The 16508-nt window shown below is 47.5% G+C and overlaps 10 protein-coding genes across 10 annotated transcripts; 5 read left to right on the plus strand and 5 right to left on the minus strand.

The window, feature by feature from the left end:
- Window positions 1-220: 220 nt before the first annotated feature.
- PAAG_05454 (acyl-CoA dehydrogenase) lies at window positions 221-1744 on the plus strand (the record flags this gene model as incomplete). Its single annotated transcript, XM_002792679.2, has 3 exons — window positions 221-324; window positions 437-1285; window positions 1378-1744. 3 exons carry the CDS (start codon window positions 221-223, stop codon window positions 1742-1744), a joined length of 1320 nt encoding a protein of 439 aa, XP_002792725.1.
- Window positions 1745-2240: 496 nt separating this feature from the next.
- PAAG_12044 (hypothetical protein) lies at window positions 2241-2716 on the minus strand (the record flags this gene model as incomplete). The annotated part of the gene is made up of 3 exons (XM_002792680.2): window positions 2241-2327; window positions 2442-2468; window positions 2552-2716. 3 exons carry the CDS (start codon window positions 2714-2716, stop codon window positions 2241-2243), a joined length of 279 nt encoding a protein of 92 aa, XP_002792726.2.
- Window positions 2717-2732: 16 nt separating this feature from the next.
- Window positions 2733-2966, minus strand: PAAG_12045 (hypothetical protein; the record flags this gene model as incomplete). The annotated part of the gene is made up of 1 exon (XM_015847587.1): window positions 2733-2966. The coding sequence occupies one exon, from the start codon at window positions 2964-2966 to the stop codon at window positions 2733-2735; it is 234 nt and encodes a 77-aa protein (XP_015702812.1).
- Window positions 2967-5130: 2164 nt separating this feature from the next.
- On the minus strand, window positions 5131-5646 carry PAAG_05458 (cupin domain-containing protein; the record flags this gene model as incomplete). The annotated part of the gene is made up of 1 exon (XM_002792683.2): window positions 5131-5646. One exon carries the CDS (start codon window positions 5644-5646, stop codon window positions 5131-5133), a length of 516 nt encoding a protein of 171 aa, XP_002792729.1.
- An 809-nt stretch (window positions 5647-6455) lies between these two features.
- On the plus strand, window positions 6456-8043 carry PAAG_05459 (GPI-anchored wall transfer protein; the record flags this gene model as incomplete). The annotated part of the gene is made up of 2 exons (XM_015845580.1): window positions 6456-6557; window positions 6625-8043. 2 exons carry the CDS (start codon window positions 6456-6458, stop codon window positions 8041-8043), a joined length of 1521 nt encoding a protein of 506 aa, XP_015699806.1.
- Window positions 8044-8438: 395 nt separating this feature from the next.
- Window positions 8439-10589, plus strand: PAAG_05460 (glutamyl-tRNA(Gln) amidotransferase subunit A; the record flags this gene model as incomplete). The annotated part of the gene is made up of 3 exons (XM_002792685.2): window positions 8439-8632; window positions 8773-9347; window positions 9460-10589. The coding sequence occupies 3 exons, from the start codon at window positions 8439-8441 to the stop codon at window positions 10587-10589; spliced, it is 1899 nt and encodes a 632-aa protein (XP_002792731.2).
- A 1116-nt stretch (window positions 10590-11705) lies between these two features.
- Window positions 11706-11951, plus strand: PAAG_12046 (hypothetical protein; the record flags this gene model as incomplete). The annotated part of the gene is made up of 1 exon (XM_015847588.1): window positions 11706-11951. One exon carries the CDS (start codon window positions 11706-11708, stop codon window positions 11949-11951), a length of 246 nt encoding a protein of 81 aa, XP_015702813.1.
- A 260-nt stretch (window positions 11952-12211) lies between these two features.
- On the minus strand, window positions 12212-12655 carry PAAG_12047 (hypothetical protein; the record flags this gene model as incomplete). Its single annotated transcript, XM_015847589.1, has 1 exon — window positions 12212-12655. The coding sequence occupies one exon, from the start codon at window positions 12653-12655 to the stop codon at window positions 12212-12214; it is 444 nt and encodes a 147-aa protein (XP_015702814.1).
- A 462-nt stretch (window positions 12656-13117) lies between these two features.
- On the minus strand, window positions 13118-14913 carry PAAG_05461 (hypothetical protein; the record flags this gene model as incomplete). Its single annotated transcript, XM_002792686.2, has 3 exons — window positions 13118-13961; window positions 14033-14730; window positions 14824-14913. The coding sequence occupies 3 exons, from the start codon at window positions 14911-14913 to the stop codon at window positions 13118-13120; spliced, it is 1632 nt and encodes a 543-aa protein (XP_002792732.2).
- A 1019-nt stretch (window positions 14914-15932) lies between these two features.
- Window positions 15933-16260, plus strand: PAAG_05462 (hypothetical protein; the record flags this gene model as incomplete). The annotated part of the gene is made up of 2 exons (XM_002792687.1): window positions 15933-16043; window positions 16144-16260. 2 exons carry the CDS (start codon window positions 15933-15935, stop codon window positions 16258-16260), a joined length of 228 nt encoding a protein of 75 aa, XP_002792733.1.
- Between the last annotated feature and the right edge of the window lie 248 nt (window positions 16261-16508).

A 16508-nucleotide genomic window follows, 5' to 3' on the forward strand; every position in this document is an offset into this window, starting at 1 on the left:
GCCGAAGGTTCTAAGCCCCTCCCCCCATGTGACTTGTATGCCCTAAAAAGCCCACAGCCCCCCCCCGGAAACATCTCCCATTTGTTGAATCTCTCCATCTGTTCTTTTCCAAATTCCCAGGCCTCAAGATCTGACTACATCGGACTCGGACTGCGTTCTGTTCCCGTGCTTTGGCGTCTGAGCCCTTGACGACGGCGTTTCCTCGATATTATTAATAGTTATGGTTTCGGTTGCACGAGTTCTCCGGCCGCTATCAGGCCGGCCTGTGGCTTCCATTCTCTCCACAGCGACTCGAAAGACTGTGCCGTCAAGGACATTCCAGTGGTATGAAACCCGCTTCGAGTCAGAAGATTCTTGAATTCTCTCTGCTGTGCTCGTCAACACGTTTCTGTCCAGCCCAACGGGCTCTCTAATATGTTCTGTATATACCCTCCAGCAGCCGCTCGTTCTCCGCCACACCCCGCCACAATGATGTTGACATTACCTCCCTCACGCCTACTCCTATCACCCATCTCTCCGAGACCGAAGCCATGATGGCCGAATCCGTGGCCAAGTTTGCTCAGGAGCAAATTGGGCCCAAGGTCCGGGACATGGACGAAGCCGAAACCATGCACCCTGCCGTCATTGAGCAGCTATTCGAACAGGGACTCATGGGTGTGGAGATCCCAGAAGAATTTGGCGGAGCTGGCATGAATTTCACCTCTGCCATTGTCGGGATTGAGGAGCTAGCCCGTGTCGATCCCAGTGTCAGCGTTCTGTGCGATGTGCATAATACCCTCGTCAACACTGCCATTCTCAGATTCGCCGATGCAGCAACGAAGAAAAAATGGCTGCCAAAGCTGGCCACGGACACTGTTGGATCTTTCTGCTTGTCAGAACCGGCCTCGGGATCCGATGCGTTTGCCCTTCAAACCAAAGCGGTGAAGACTAGCTCTGGATATAAGATCAGTGGCTCGAAAATGTGGATCACAAACTCGATGGAGGCCGGTTTCTTCATCGTGTTTGCAAACCTTGATCCCAGCAAGGGATACAAGGGCATTACCGCATTTATTGTTGAAAAGGGTACGCCCGGGTTTAGCATCGCGAAGAAGGAGAAGAAGCTGGGTATCCGGGCTAGCAGCACTTGCGTCCTCAACTTTGACGACGTTGAAATCTCCAAGGAAAACCTTATCGGAGTGGAGGGTCAGGGATACAAATATGCCATTAACCTATTGAACGAGGGCCGCATTGGTATCGCAGCCCAAATGACAGGTCTCGCCCTGGGCGCCTGGGAAAATGCTGCTAAGTAGGTTTTTGTTATGCAGCCATCATTTGTGGTGAAACGAAACTGACAAAGCATTTCAATTTTTTTAATTTTTATTTTTTTTGAAAAAACAGATATATTTGGAACGACCGCCGCCAATTCGGGCAACTCATCGGTGAATTCCAAGGCATGCAACATCAAGTAGCGCAAGCTTACACTGAAATTGCCGCTGCTCGTGCTCTCGTCTTCAATGCCGCCCGCAAGAAGGAAGCTGGCCAGGACTTCGTGCAGGATGCTGCCATGGCTAAACTTTATGCGTCCCAGGTTGCTGGCCGGGTTTCAGGCTCCGCGGTTGAGTGGATGGGTGGCATGGGCTTTGTCCGTGAGGGCATTGCCGAGAAGATGTTCAGAGACAGCAAGATCGGTGCCATCTATGAGGGCACGAGTAATATCCAGCTTCAAACGATTGCGAAGTTGCTGCAGAAGCAGTATACTCAATAAACGTAGTCTGATAAAGCTAAGAAAAAGAAAAGAAACTGTACCGGTTTTATGCAGGTACATGTGTTGTAAAATACTTCTTTAGAGAAGAAGGCTGTAAATTTGTTCCTAGAAATAAAATGCTTTTGAGTTATTCCACATATTATACTTCATAAGGGTACAATCGCTAGAAACACCTTTGCCCAAGGGCTATGGAACTAACAACAACCTCAACTACGCTACATCAATATGATCACTGCGTAAGATTTAAGGAGAGAAAGACCTCACACAAAGAATACTACTACATACAAAAAGTGCAAAATTAATGTTTGTCATTTAAGACTTATCTCTCATCCCCACACACACACAAAAAAAAAAAAAAAAAAAAAAAAATAAGAGATGTTGACCTCCTTTTTGTCTATCCCCCCTCCAGCTCGCACCAATCCAAGATTCATGTACACCAACTTCTTTCAAAATTGAAACTTCCTACTTCCCATTTCGATCCGGGGCACTTGCCGCGCTATTCAGCGGTTACTCCTTTTACCGCTGATTGACCATATCCGCCAGGGTCGGGAAGCAAATCATGTTTCCTTCCGGCACTAGCAACCTAGTTCCTGGTTCTCATTAGCTGGATATTCAAGTAAATAAGAGAGCCGACATTTAGAAAATGAAAGGGACATGAAAAACTGTCGAGGGGATACCGACGGAACACAATATGTACCTTTTCTGTTCGTTTTGCATCACATCCCTAAAAGAGTAGGAGAATGAATGCATAATGACGTGAAAGGAAGAGGATATACACTTCTTAGAAGAAGTTATTAACCGGCCTACCTCTTCTTCCTCACTTTCCACAAGTGCCCCCCCCCGCGGGGGTTCGTAGTCTGTATGAGGGCGATACGACGACCAGGCGCCAACATAGAACGCCAGTCCGGTAAGACGCAGTCCCCCTACTCCTCGCTTTTGAATAGGAGTATCGCAAAACAGCCCGCCAGCCATCCCTGAAAAGTGGAAATTAAGCCTTTCTCGGAGCTCTAGACTTGCTGGCTGCGGCTGCGGCGGCAGCTATTGACGCCGTTGACGACGTTGGCGTGAGATCTCTCGGTTGGGCACCCAAGCCGCCGCTGCCATTGCTGAAACGGGAACTGGCCCGTCTCATATATTTCTGTTGACACATGCCTAGGACGAGAAATGTGACGAGAAAGAACCACGAGCCAGATAGGATGCAGAGAATCTGGAGGGATCCCATGCTTGTTTTTTGCTTTTTCCCTTGTTCCCTGGTTCCCCCCCTCCTCCTTCCCAGTTGTTCTGTGGCCCTGCCCTTCCGATTTGCTTTGATGCTGACTTCTGCCCTTCTATTAGGGACCGGTTCCTGGTATACAGGTGGGGGAACTAAAAAAGGGGAGGACTTTTGATTTAAAGATCGTATGCTGGACGACTGGGTGAATGGACGGTTTCCCACGTGTCTCCGCGTTTGTGGAGTATTAGACGATTATTGCCGGAAGAGCTAAGGAAAATTGTGGTCCACGGTGGTGACGAGTGTCGGATTTTGCCTTTGAGTAAGCAGGCTCTCTATCAACATCCACAAATATCAAAGCGGCCCAGGAAAGAGAGGCTAAAGGAAGCACAAGAAGAAGATATGCCGGCAATTTTTGAATGCAGTCAGCAAGGCCACATAAAAGGAAAATTAAACTAGAAAAAATAAAAATAAAATAAATAACATCACGCATTAAATTTCCGAAATGATTTTGTGCGCCGTCTTATCTTTTTTTATTTATTTATTTTTATTTTTATTTTGGCTTCGCACAAGGATGAAGGGAGTAAGCGCCTGATTGGCCTGTCGCGGGGTGTTACGCGCCTTTCCCCGTTCTTTTCAGCTTCCTTTTTCTTTTGCCGCTGTACGTTGGTTTGTCAGATTATGGCCTGAAAGGGCCTGAAGAATCAAACCATCGTTGGGAGAGATAGGTCGGAGTGTTGCGCAGAAGCCCCCTGGAGAAAGGTCCTGTAAAACAATGCTGTTATACGTTCGTGGGTATCATCGTAGTTCTTTATCAGCTACGCCGCGATCGCCTGTTGTTCGCGGGGAAGACCAGTTGATCTTTGGATCCCAGCCAAGGGAAGAGAAAATTGGTGATAGCGATGACAAGCGGATTCTTTAGTTTTGGCTGTGAGGTGCTAGTATTAATTTCTGCGCTGACAACAGTTTCGAGATGCTTCCGTTAACGATCAACAGGAGAACATAAGTCCATGCAAGTACAAGGGAAAATAATCCTCGCAACGCATTAGCTTATTTTCCCACCTAGGCAGAATATATCAGCCGTCAGGACAGCCCACAGCCGCGTCCTGATCAACTAAACCCCTGATTTATCTGGAGCTTGGGGGGTAGCGCGGTTCGCTAAGCAGGCCTCGCGATGCCTGATTCCTCTCTACCCTGGCTGACATTTCTGCATACAGCGTCAGCATTGACCAAGAATTGGCCATATTATAGAGGCAACCCATTATAAAAACCAATACCGGGGTATGTTAGTTAATGTTGAAAGCAAATTTCAACCGGCTAGCTGCTCCCGTGAAAGTGAAAAACTGCCAACAAGGGTTTAGCTGGTAAAGTTTACAATTTCGAGATGCAACCTAAAAGTATCAAGTCTTTAGTAAATAGTGCACTTTTCGCGGGCAGTCTGGCTCTTTTGTATCGAAGCTCGCTCTGGTTGTATTTACCGCTGGACACTTCTTTGGTCCCAGTTCCGATGGGGTGGTGAGAAACCTCCCTCCTCTCCTCCCGTTCCGACAACAGGCACTGCCGTTTGTTCCGCGACCGATTCCATCTACCCCTCTTTACTAATGGTAACGAGAGGAACTATCTGCTGAGTGGCATACGCCCAAACCGGGATCCACGTCCTTTTGCCCCCCAATAAGTAGCTCTAGAGTGACGAAAGTGGCGCTGACAGCATCACATTCTAGCAATTCCGTTCCAGATCCTGAGTGACTTGGGTTTCCGTATTTTATGGACTTTAACGCCAACTTGAAGCTTTGAGTACGAGAGGTTTGAGTTCAGGAGTGTCGGAATGTTAATACAAACTTGTCACTGTTTGATTCAACATTGATCACATATTTGAACTCCAGCCACATTTTACTTTCTATCTAACATGTTTCTATCCTTTTTTTCTTTTTCTTTTTTTTTTTTTTTTTGGTGCCCATTGGGTTCTGTTTGCTCTTACAGTTTCACCTGCTTTCATAGTTCAGGAGGGTGTTGCTTTATGGCTCTGGTTTTCTGTTTACATTTCAAATTTCCTATATGCCCCCTACACTTTCTAATATGGCATCATACATGAGTTCTCGACAACGGCTCAAGTTTCCATTTAAATATGAGCCCTCCCCCTCCCCTTACCCCATCATTCACGGAAGAATATCTTCCTTCAAGCAGGATGATCCTCCTCCAACAGCTTCCCCGCAACCTCCAACGGCGCACATGGTTGGATAAACCCAACTATGGTAACCGGCTCCGTGGAACTAACATTCCTCCACTTATGCATCGTGGCCCTCTGCACAAAAACATCTCCTCTGTTCAAGAGTCTGGACTCGCCGGAATCCAGCACTAACTCGACACTTCCATCAACTATGACACCAATGTCGATGCTTATGGTGCGATACATCGGAGAGGTCCAACCTGGTTTCAGGACCACGCGCCTCATCGCAGTGCCGTTTTCAAGGACGATTCCTGGCGGAGTCGTCAGGTGCTTCTTGTAGATTTCGATATCTTTGTTGTCGGAGAGGGATGTTGGGAAGCCTTCAGTTGCGTAATCGACTGTGAGGGTAGCCTGTCCGCCAGGGAATTCTATTTCAGGGACTGTGGTGGGAACGGTGGTGTCAAAGACTGAGGCACCCGTGGCGTTGTGGGTGGTAATGAAGCGCTGTGCTGGCTGGGTTGACATTTTGGATCTTTCTTTCTTTCTTTCTTTCTCTCTTTCTTTCTTTCTTTCTTTCTTTCTTTTCTCTTGCTTTTGTCGTGTCCGTTTCTTTGTCCGATGGGTGATACACCGGATATGGGTATTTGGAGTTGTCGAATGTCAAGTGTGGTTACAGCCGGGGAAGTCCATGGATTTATAGCAGATTTGCAACCCATGCCCACCCCTCTTTCGGAGATATATCTCTGCCATCCAGGATCATTCAGTTATGATTTTGCACTAGGCGCTCTCTGTCAGGTCAGCTTGAATAATCGGGTGAGGGATATCAATGATGCTGTTGAGTTGTTCTACCAGTGATAATTGTAAATAAACATAAGCTCCTGAAATACCTCAATTTGTGAAAAGTTTCAAACCTTTTGGTGCTGCACTGTTAATGGAGGTATTATCTCCGGAGAGCGCCATTTCGGGGCTTCCTCCTGGGTTCTGGGTGATTCTAAATTTGTAAATTCTCTCCGAGCTCCTCTCCTTTACACAATCCATGTTGAAAGTCAGTGTTTTGTTTAGTATTTTAGGAATGAAGCTTGTGAGGTTGTCTTGGCGCTGATGTCAACGGCGACAAAACCAAAACCAAAAACCAAATAAAAAAAATTAAAAACATCCGCAGCTCAACGCGTGTCCTTAAGCCACGGCAACGTGGCATTTTTGATCTCAGCATATATGTTCTTCCACCACATATTACCATAAGTCTAAAAGCGGTTTGCCCTGGGCTACAATGTCGATTCAGTTGTAAATACGCATAATATCGACGTGGTTATCCCCTTGACCTCTTGACCACAATGCCCAAGGTTCAGACCTACAAAGAACGAAAGGAGGCCTTCGTGTCCAACCTTTCCGGCGGAGATATACTGGAGATTAATGCTGTGACTCTGGTCGCATCGGTGAGTCCGGATTGATTAAGATAGCTCAAATCTCGGAACTAATATACAATGTTCTCCTCCTCCCCAGTCCGCGGGGCTGCTTTGGTCTGTCCTCCAATCCCGCAAGTTCTTTTTCACGCCCTATGTGCCGGCCTCCGTAGTGGTAGACTTCCTCCTTAATGTCGCCGCAATCCTCTTCGCAACAACTCTATACTCATCAGTTCCTCTCCTCCTCAACGTCTTCCTCATCTTCCCTGCAATTTTGATATTGCTCGGCTCCAAAAAAAATCAGCCGACGCAGAAAGCCAAGCCTTCACCACCCGTAGGCCTGAAATCTTCGGCTGCTGTTGGGGGAGATGCGAAATCATCTTCATATAAACTCGAGGATATCCCTCTCCGCCCATTCCTCACTACGTACCGCGGCGCGATGATGATAGCAACATGCATGGCCATCCTTGCCGTTGACTTTCGCATATTTCCCCGGCGATTCGCAAAGGTCGAGAACTGGGGCACGTCCCTTATGGATCTGGGAGTGGGATCATTTGTCTTTTCTGGGGGTGTGGTGTCTGCGCGATCTATCTTAAGAGAACGGAGTTCCTCCTCGCGATTCAGATCGCTGCCAAAGAGACTCATGACCTCAGTCCGCCACATGATCCCACTTTTTGTCCTCGGTCTGATTCGACTTTACAGCGTAAAGGGGCTGAATTATGCGGAACACATCACGGAATATGGCGTGCATTGGAACTTTTTCTTTACATTGGCATTTCTGAATCCATTTGTGGAGATCTTCCATTCGCTAACGTCTATTATTCCGTCATATGAGGCGTTATCAATTCTCATAGCCATTGGATACCAGGTTGTGCTTGAGTCGACGGATTTGAAGAAATATATTCTAATATCGCCCCGAGGCCCATCCCTTCTTTCAAAAAATCGCGAGGGGGTATTCTCTCTTCTCGGATACCTAGCTATCTTCCTCGCCGGGCGCGCCACAGGTTTAAAAATCATGCCTCGTGAAACATCCCCTTCCAAGACTCCATACAAGGCGCGAAAAGCGCTTCTTATCCGACTAGCAATTTCGTCCATTATTGCGACCGTGCTCTTCGTATTTAACTCCTTCCATGTATTCGGTTTTGGAGCGGGCATTCCCGTTTCCAGGCGGCTAGCGAACATACCTTATATTCTCTGGGTTATAGCATTTAACAACGCACAACTATTCATTTTCTGTGTTTTTGAAACATTGTTTTTCCCGTCTGTGTATAAGGCGACTGACCAAGCGAGCGAGGAGGAACGGTGTCGTTTTGCAACGAGCACCATCATGAGTGCGTTTAATCGCAATGGGTTGCCAATTTTCTTAATTGCAAATCTCCTTACTGGTGCGGTGAATATGGGGATGAATACCTTGGATGCGAACAAGGCTATGTCGATGGCCGTCTTAGTCGCCTACGCGGCGATCTTGACAGGGATTGCGCTGGCAATGGATAGGTGGAATTTCAAGTCGAGATTTTGAAGGGAGAATGTAGGCATGAAATATATTCAATTGTATTATAATATGATAACTAACTAGTTATATGTCATTATATTACTTAAATTCAAATTCTATCATGCGAACCCCTGATTCTATCCCCTGATCAAAACCCGGAGAGTCCGAGCCGCTAATATTTCCCACCTTTAAAACATTGTCAGCATGCATATCCATGGATCCCTATTATTCTCCTCGAATTTGTCTGGAACAGAGTTTAAAAGCGGCGGTCTCGCCTCATAACAGCACCTTGGTAGCTAACTTGTAACAATTGTTGTTCCTTGAATCCATCGCAAGCCTCTTTCACGTGGACGCGCCAGAAAGGTTGGACGACATCCATCCATGAATGGATAACAACCTCTGAGAGCATCAATAACGCACATATGTGCGTGCATCTTGCCGATCAATCCACCAAAGACAAGATCGACAATCCCGCAAACATGACTGGAGCATCGGAGACTCACCGTCGGTTCTACAACTACCCAATAGCGCGCAAAGGCCCTAATGTGCCATTCAACTATCTAACTTCGTCCAACCCGCTCATTCGTGGCCGGGTGCTGGAAATAGCAGCTTCAGTGTCAGTAATATTGTTCCCCATTTCTGGAAAACTTTCCTATCTTCATTGTCCTACTCTCTCTTAGATAGTTACGAGCTACGGAGAAGGATATTAGGGCCGAGTGAGAAAGCCAATTCTTGTTGCTAAGTTTCCCCGCATAGGCTCCCATATTTTGGCTTCATTCAGAGCGCTCTCTGGCGAAATGCCGGATTCGACGTCGTCCGCAACATCCCCGGTTTGAATGACTATCAACCCCGATATGACCCTACCGTCACGCCTATTGCCAACCCCTCTGAGGCCAATCATTCGAGTTTGCCCTCCCCAATTCAGCGACGCGATGACCTGGGGTATTATACCTCCGCAGATTACCATGCGCTGTATTTGTCAGGCGAACTCACTCCAACTGCTGTTGTAGAAACTCTTTTACCCCTCATCTGTCGTGATACAACCCCTTGCGGCGAGTTCTCGATTGGCTTTCTTGAAACCAAGGCCGATATTGCTCGCGCTGCCGCCGCTGCTTCAACGGAGCGGTATAAAAATGGAAATCCATTGGGTCCTTTGGATGGGGTCCCTGTTGCAGTTAAAGACGAAGTTGATATTGAGGGATATAAGCGCACGTTGGGAAGCAAGTTGGATTTCACCGGAGCGGAGAATCGAACGGCCTGGTGCGTTAAGAAGTGGGAAGAGGCTGGTGCAGTTGTTATTGGGAAGACTTCCATGCATGAATTGGGACTTGGTGAGATAATATTACTTATGTGAAATATTCCATTCCGTCGAATTACGATGTTCGATAGCTAGTAGCTACTTTTTGCGTTATCCAAGTGCTGACTAGCTGAAACCCCCCGCAGACACCACAAACAACAACCCTAACGTCGGGACCCCGAGAAATCCTCACCATGAAGACTACTACACCGGTGGATCTTCAGGAGGCTCGGGATATGCTGTTGGGGCAGGTCTTGTACCCATCGCACTGGGTGCAGACGGCGGTGGCTCAATTCGCATCCCGGCCTCCTTTTGCGGTATCTACGGCCTTAAACCTTCCCATGGCCGAGTTTCCGGGCATCCAACAGTTGGCATAGCTTCAACGACCGGTGTTATTGGCCCTATGGCATCTAATCTTGACGACCTGGCCTTATCATACCGCATCATGGCTGCCCCAGATCCTAGCTCGATGACATCTAGTTCCTTCCCTGATCCCCTTACCACCATTCCATCCAGTCAATCCTTATCATCTCGGCCCAAAGTAATCGGTGTATTCCCCGACTGGGTCAACCGCGCCGATCCCGCCGTCCTCGCCCTTTTCAACAAGGCCATCGACTACTACCGCAACAACCAAGGCTACACCGTAGTCGATATATCTATTCCACTGCTTCCTGAAGGCCAGAAAGCTCATGCTCTGACAATCCTAGCCGAAATTGAATCCTCCCTCTCAATGGACCAGATCAGCAAGCTCACCCCAGCCAACAGAATCATTATGGCAGTCGGTGGCAACCCAACCGGAGCCCGGGATTTCCTCGCAGCCCAAAAGCTTCGAAATCTTCTCATGTCACATCTTGCGTTTCTATTCCAGCAACACCCGGGACTAATCATCGCTACCCCTACCACGCCCCTACCCGGTTGGAAAATACTTAAAGGCAAGGCTGACCTCGCAAGAGGTGTGAGTGATGCGGATTCCAGCTCACGCTCAATGGAGTATGTCTTCTTGGCTAACTTCACGGGCTGTCCCTCTATTTCGCGTCCCATGGGACTTATAGACGGACCCAATGTACCAGCCGGCCTCATGGGAATGAGTGAATGGGGAAGCGAAGAGATGCTGATTGAATGGGCGAGAGATGGGGAGGGGATGCTAAATTTTGATGCTGCTGCTACAGATGCGAGCACGGCTCCTACACGTAAGGGAGGATTGAAGGCCCCGGACACGACACAGGGTGGTAAGTGGGTTGATGTTATTGGGAAAATCCGAGATTCTGGGGTGTGAAATGGCGAATCTGTTTTTCCAAGGTTATTTTCTGTTTCTAAGTTTTCTTACTCCCAACTTCTTTTTTTTATTTTTATTTTGTTCTTCTGTGATTATTTCCCACGCAAGATACAAACTCGTAAGTGAAACCGTGGGGATATGCGCTGCAGCTGATTGCGTTATGAATGTGTCATTAGGTGCTCTATGCCTCAATTTCTTTCTTTTTTGTTAGCGGTCTCCCTCACTTTCTTCAAACAGCAAACAGCAAACACAAAGAGACGATATGATGCCAACTATATCATATTTAAGAGAATTCGTGCCAATCCAATTTTCTAAGCATCTTTGTGCACTAAATGACAAGGAACAAGGCGAAGGGGGGTCCGCTGAAAATGATGTGAAATCCCAAGTTATAACAATATATAATGTTCTATTATGATGTTTCAAGTGTAATGAACTGTAGACAACCCCAGTGATCTATATCCTGGCACATTCTTTTGCGTGTCAGAGGGAGCTACAAACCGACTATATATTGGGTAGGAGTTTTTGAAGATAGATTTGGTTTGATCTTCATTGCCCTTCAGAGGGACAAAGCAGGTGAAGGCGCCGGCGGGCTACCTGGATAAGCAAGACTTGCCGGGCAAGAATTGGTTCAACAAAGATAGGCAGTTTCTGGATGAGATCGCATTGTCTTTAGCATAGATCCTGATAAAATCCTCTGTTACGCAAAATGAGTATAAAAAGCGTCGCACGCTCATATTTCGATTCGATCATCATCAGTGACATAACCGCTCAAGAAGTCATATTACTGCACCAAAGACGGCATAAAAATCAGTGGTATTATGTCATACCGCAACATTCAAACCATTATGAATAGAATAAGCCACAATAACAATTAGGTCAGAACCCACGAGGGCAAGAGACAAGCATAGCGGACCGCACCGACAGCCAACATACCGACGGGCAGCATGGAAGGCCGACGAGCGAAAAAATCTCCAGAAGCTACACCGCAAGCAGAGCCTTGAGTAAACAGTCAGCCGAACACAGATAGCTCAATTGCAGCACCAAGGAATTGTAAACCAGGTTCTCAAGAGCAATGGGAAAACCGCGTCCGTCATCGGGACGGCTCTGAACGCACATATGCAGGATCCAGTGCGTGGTGACCAATTGCCAAAGGTCGCTACAGAGGAAATAATCTCAGCACAGAGCGCCCAGAGGCATCAAGAGCTGACGGAATTCTTCTCATCAAAACCCAACCTGGGTTGCAACGGTAGCATGGCCTTCCCCGCGATCTCATTCCTAAAGAGCTTATGGAGCAATAGAGGCACGGTAGAACGTGGTCACGGCTCTCCGTTTTCTGAGCAGCAGGGAATCAATACGGACTAGATCACTCATGGGGAATTTACAAATGGAGCATCGGTAGGCACCAACGGAAACCAGCAATCCGGCTCTCCTGATGAACAGCAGAGAGGAGTGAAAGAGGGAGGGCCCGTGGTTAAGATAGTATTCAAGGATCCAGGAAGTCATCTGAGTGTGTGGTAATGCAAAGGGGGCGGATCCCGTGAAATGGGTGGTTGGTCGTCAAATGAATTTTTTTCAAGTCTGGTATTTAGTTATGTTATCCAAACCATTCTCGGTAGGACGGGTCAATCCACTCTTTCCACAGTTGAAGATATCATGATCTGGTTAACAGTAGTCAGCATATTCAGTTTCGAGTTTACGAAAGGATTTATTGCTTTTGAGCAGAATTGAGATATTGCGGGAGCTAGTGCTTCTGTTGGCAGGTTGTTCATATCTGCAATCTTCTGCAAAGATTTCACGCTCATTTGGAGTAATTTGTGCGCCCAAGTACCAGGTCTAAAGCTCTCATCACAGTTTTGGCCTGAGAGAAATGCGATCCATTGTATGTCCATCCTCTTCGAATGATTCCGTAAATTGCTAACAGCATGCCTTTGGCAGGGCATACATACCCCAGAAATGAATTTAATGCCTTTGATGTAAGTGAGTGACGGAGGCAGGAAGGAGACTTTGGAGTAGAGAGCACATCCATCCAAGATCGATGCCAAAATCTTTGCCAACATGTCAGCCATCATGGAGCGATTGGTAAGTAAAATCATGAAAGAAGCGGTTCGAATGCGGTCTCTTAACGAGGGAGAGCACGATTCTTGTCATACCTTGATAAAGTTGTATGAGGCATAATGAATGGATTAAAAAAAGGAGAGCAAATGAGCGTCATCAGGATCCGCCTTCGATAAAAAATACTACGACCCCCCATCAAAGATTATATCTCGGCGGGAAAAGCAGAAATTTCCAAATGGCTTCGTATCTTCTGCGTAAAACCAGAAAGCAACATAAGAGACCGGAAATACTCCACACCAATTTCATAATACATAAGCCGGGAACCTCGGGGAACCAACAGGGTTAAAATAAACAGAGAAGAAATAAACACATCCCTGGATATCAAATCAACCCATCAAAAATCGAATTTTCGCAAATATAACAAACCGACCATCACCATGGACCTAAGACAACGTGTAAAAGAAAATCCCAAATCAAACAAAAAAAGCCTCCCCAGACATCGGAGCAAAAAATTCACATCCCAACCCTGCATCCTCATTATACGCCCGTAGTTCTTCCAATATCTGCTGTCGCGGATGAGTTCCATCAGCCAACGAATCCTTGACATGGATAATATAAACTCCAAGACCAGACAGGGGTTTCTGCACCGACCAACTCGACCTTCTGCATTTCACGGACTCGCCCATTGAGCTTGACTCTGGCGTAACCCTATCATCATCCATAGGAGACCCAGATGGTGGCGGTGTGGTGGATTGTCCGTGGGCCGTCTTGTGTGCTGTTAGGGGGAGCGGTTGATCACCGGAACTGGATTGTCGAGTCCTCCTTCTCGAGCATGAGGTGGGGGAACTCGTTCGTCGACCTTGAGAGAAGGGATTGACGGATCTAGGGCTGCTGAGGTCATCATCGGGAACCACAACGGAGCCCGGCCGCTTGCGCTTCCGCGCCACGACGGTTTCGTAATTGGATTTTGTTGCCTCAATGACTCTGCTGGCTAGCGCCTCGAGCTCCGCGATGAGGTGGCGCGGGCACAAGTGACCGTATAGATAGTTGTCATCGACGGAATCCGGAAACGAGCATTCGACAAAGATAGCCCGAAGTGTTCCGTTGGCGAGCTTGGGAGCGGCGATATCCCATACCTTACCATTGCGGGGTTCGAGGGATAAGCTGTCTGGTTCGATGTCGCCAAATACGATGATTTCGGTACCGGAGTAGTCGTCGCGGAGGAAGAAGGCGGAGCTTTCGACGGTGGCTATGGTCATATCTTTGCCGTTGGAGTTACCACTGCTAAGAACTTGATGGGTTGGAGTATATGATCGCCTTTAAAACGTGATGGTTTAGCATATGACTTCGCGTTACTAGACAGAAAACGCAGTGATTAGGGAACTTACGTGAGGTCTTGCGTGTCTATCGATACTCTCCTGGAAGGAAGCAATACAGGGTCTGTAGTGAATATCGTACTCTCAGCTCGATGGTGTTTGCCAGTTTCCGGATGATACCGTTGCCTGCAACGACCGTGACTGACGCTCAAACACTTGGTAACTATCCCTTCACAAGCCCTGACATAGCCACGGCCGTCTCCACGGCCCAGCCTTGGGTTTCCCCCGTCAACGAGTCGCTGGTAAGTGACCAGGCCAGCACCGCCATCCTCATCAGACAGGTTTGGCCAGGTAATATCATTGAAAATGTGATTCTTGATAGCAGCAATGGTGGAAGGGAGGGCACCGACTATTTTGGGATTCGATTGGGCCTCCACTAGCGGCGTATTCATGGCTAGGCCTGCGATATGGTCCAGATGCGGATGTGTGATGAAAATGGACGAAATGATTTCGCGAAATATATAGGCTGCATTGGCTCCGGCGGTAAGGTTGGGAAGTCTGAGACCCGCAAAAGGTCCATCTATAATGCGCATTTTAACATCTGTTGATCCTTCAACTTTGACGTAATTCGAGGTCTCGAGCACTCGGATTATGCCCCCCAGCAGAGTGCCCGCATCTATGGCGATAATGGAGCCCGCAGACCAGTTCGTAGCGGTCGAACGAACTAACAACCCTGTGATTACGTCTTCTCGCGGTCCGCCTGTAGCACCCTGTAAATGCATATACAATCAGTATTAATTCGCAAATGCCCATACTACCAATGAAGAATAAAAGTAGCAGCAGAGTAAACATAGAAAACTTACCAGAACAATGACATGAAAAGCGCCTTTCTGCCTGTCCTCCACAATCCTTGACCGTCTCGTCCTCCGTCCCCGACCGCCATCACGATGCATTGCACGGGATTGGCTTTTCCTACAAGAACCGCGAACTTCGGGGAATCATGCAAACATTAAAAATCCCTATCCTCCAAAATGCAAATTGCAGAGCCCTCGCCTCTCACTGCCACCAGAAGGACCGAGAGAGATAATCAGGCTGCACAACCGCGTAAAAAATAAACTCTTCCCTGAAAGTAGTCTTCGAGGAGGTATCTGAATGCTCTCCAAGGCAAACAAAACCCCCTTCTCCCCCCTCCCAAATATCCTACTTTTCACGTTTTCGCGGGAGGAGAATTCAAAGATCTTCCTATCTAATCGTTGTCGCCGGTGATATTCGCCTCACTTCCTCCAGTCCAACCCTTCAGAGACGATATCGACAAGAGGTGATGGGACGCAGGGTGCGAGAACAGTGTTGCCGTCGCTCGCCACACCATGTATCCTTGCCAGCTGGTGCAAGGATATTTTAAAGACGAGAGGAAAACTGCGCGGGGGCTATTCGTTTCTTACGTTCCTTTTTATATATATTCCCTGCCGACTCGCGATGTTGACGACGAGGGCTCAGAATTGGAACGAAAGGGAGACCGTAAGGGAGTCGCTCGTCTGGTCTCGTCTCGTCGGTCGGTCCCGTCGTCTGGTTCTCCGGGATTTAGTTTAACTAATAACCTAGTTATTCAAAAGTTTAGGGCTATGTTTCTCCGACTTCCCACACAGATCTTGCCAATCGCAGTCTATCTATTTCCTGCGGTGCGGAATATTTCGCGGTGAGTTTGCTTTGTTATATATGTATATATATGCATGAAACTTGTTCGATATCTCCCAAGGCTCGCCGCTCGAGCCCTGGACGTTGATTAGGCCTGTTCCTGGCAAAGTTCGGATGGCTTTACCTCATGGGGCAAGTTGTAACGGAGTATTTCGTCGTTATATCTCACGCGGATAATTTAGCGTTTTGAGTTCAAATTTTGGCCGTGACGAATTTAATGACTTCTTCTTTAACTACTTCTGATTGGATTTGAGGAATCAACCTTGAAATATGCGCAATGCCGGCTCTGAGAGAAATGGGAGACCAGGCGCAGGGACTAGGGGAGATTATATATCCATGGGCATCCCTATTATCATTTCTAAAACCAACAGAGGGGGGAAAACGCAAGGTTGAAGACTTGGAATTGATACGTATTTTTCTTCCTAGTTGTTGTCTATGCCACTTGCGCTCGAATTGCAGCTTGCCAACTAACTTTTTGTCCTTGTAAGGCGGAGGATTGGATCTTGTCGATCTCTGGATATCGCCGAGCCAGGAGATTCGCTAAAGTCGTCAAGTTAGACCGCGATCGAGGCCATTTATCCACGCTACCTTTCTACCTTGACTAGTTGATGACACGCTTAATAAAAATCCCTCCTGCAGAGGCAGGTGGGTAAGAGGGAGCAAAAATGCGCGAAGCAAAAGATCCAATCATCGGTGGGAACATATATCCCGGGCTATTATTAACGAGTAGCTCTTCTCTCCACTCGCATTTTCTTGCCCCCCCAGGCTTGCCAAGCTACCAGGCGACTACGTTCAAAAAACCCAAGAAAAATGGAATCCCAAAGAGCTGGTCGAGATGTATTTATTTCGTATT

This window comes from Paracoccidioides lutzii (genome assembly GCF_000150705.2).
Source record: "Paracoccidioides lutzii Pb01 unplaced genomic scaffold supercont2.14, whole genome shotgun sequence".
Classification (NCBI taxonomy): Eukaryota; Fungi; Ascomycota; class Eurotiomycetes; order Onygenales; family Ajellomycetaceae; genus Paracoccidioides; species Paracoccidioides lutzii.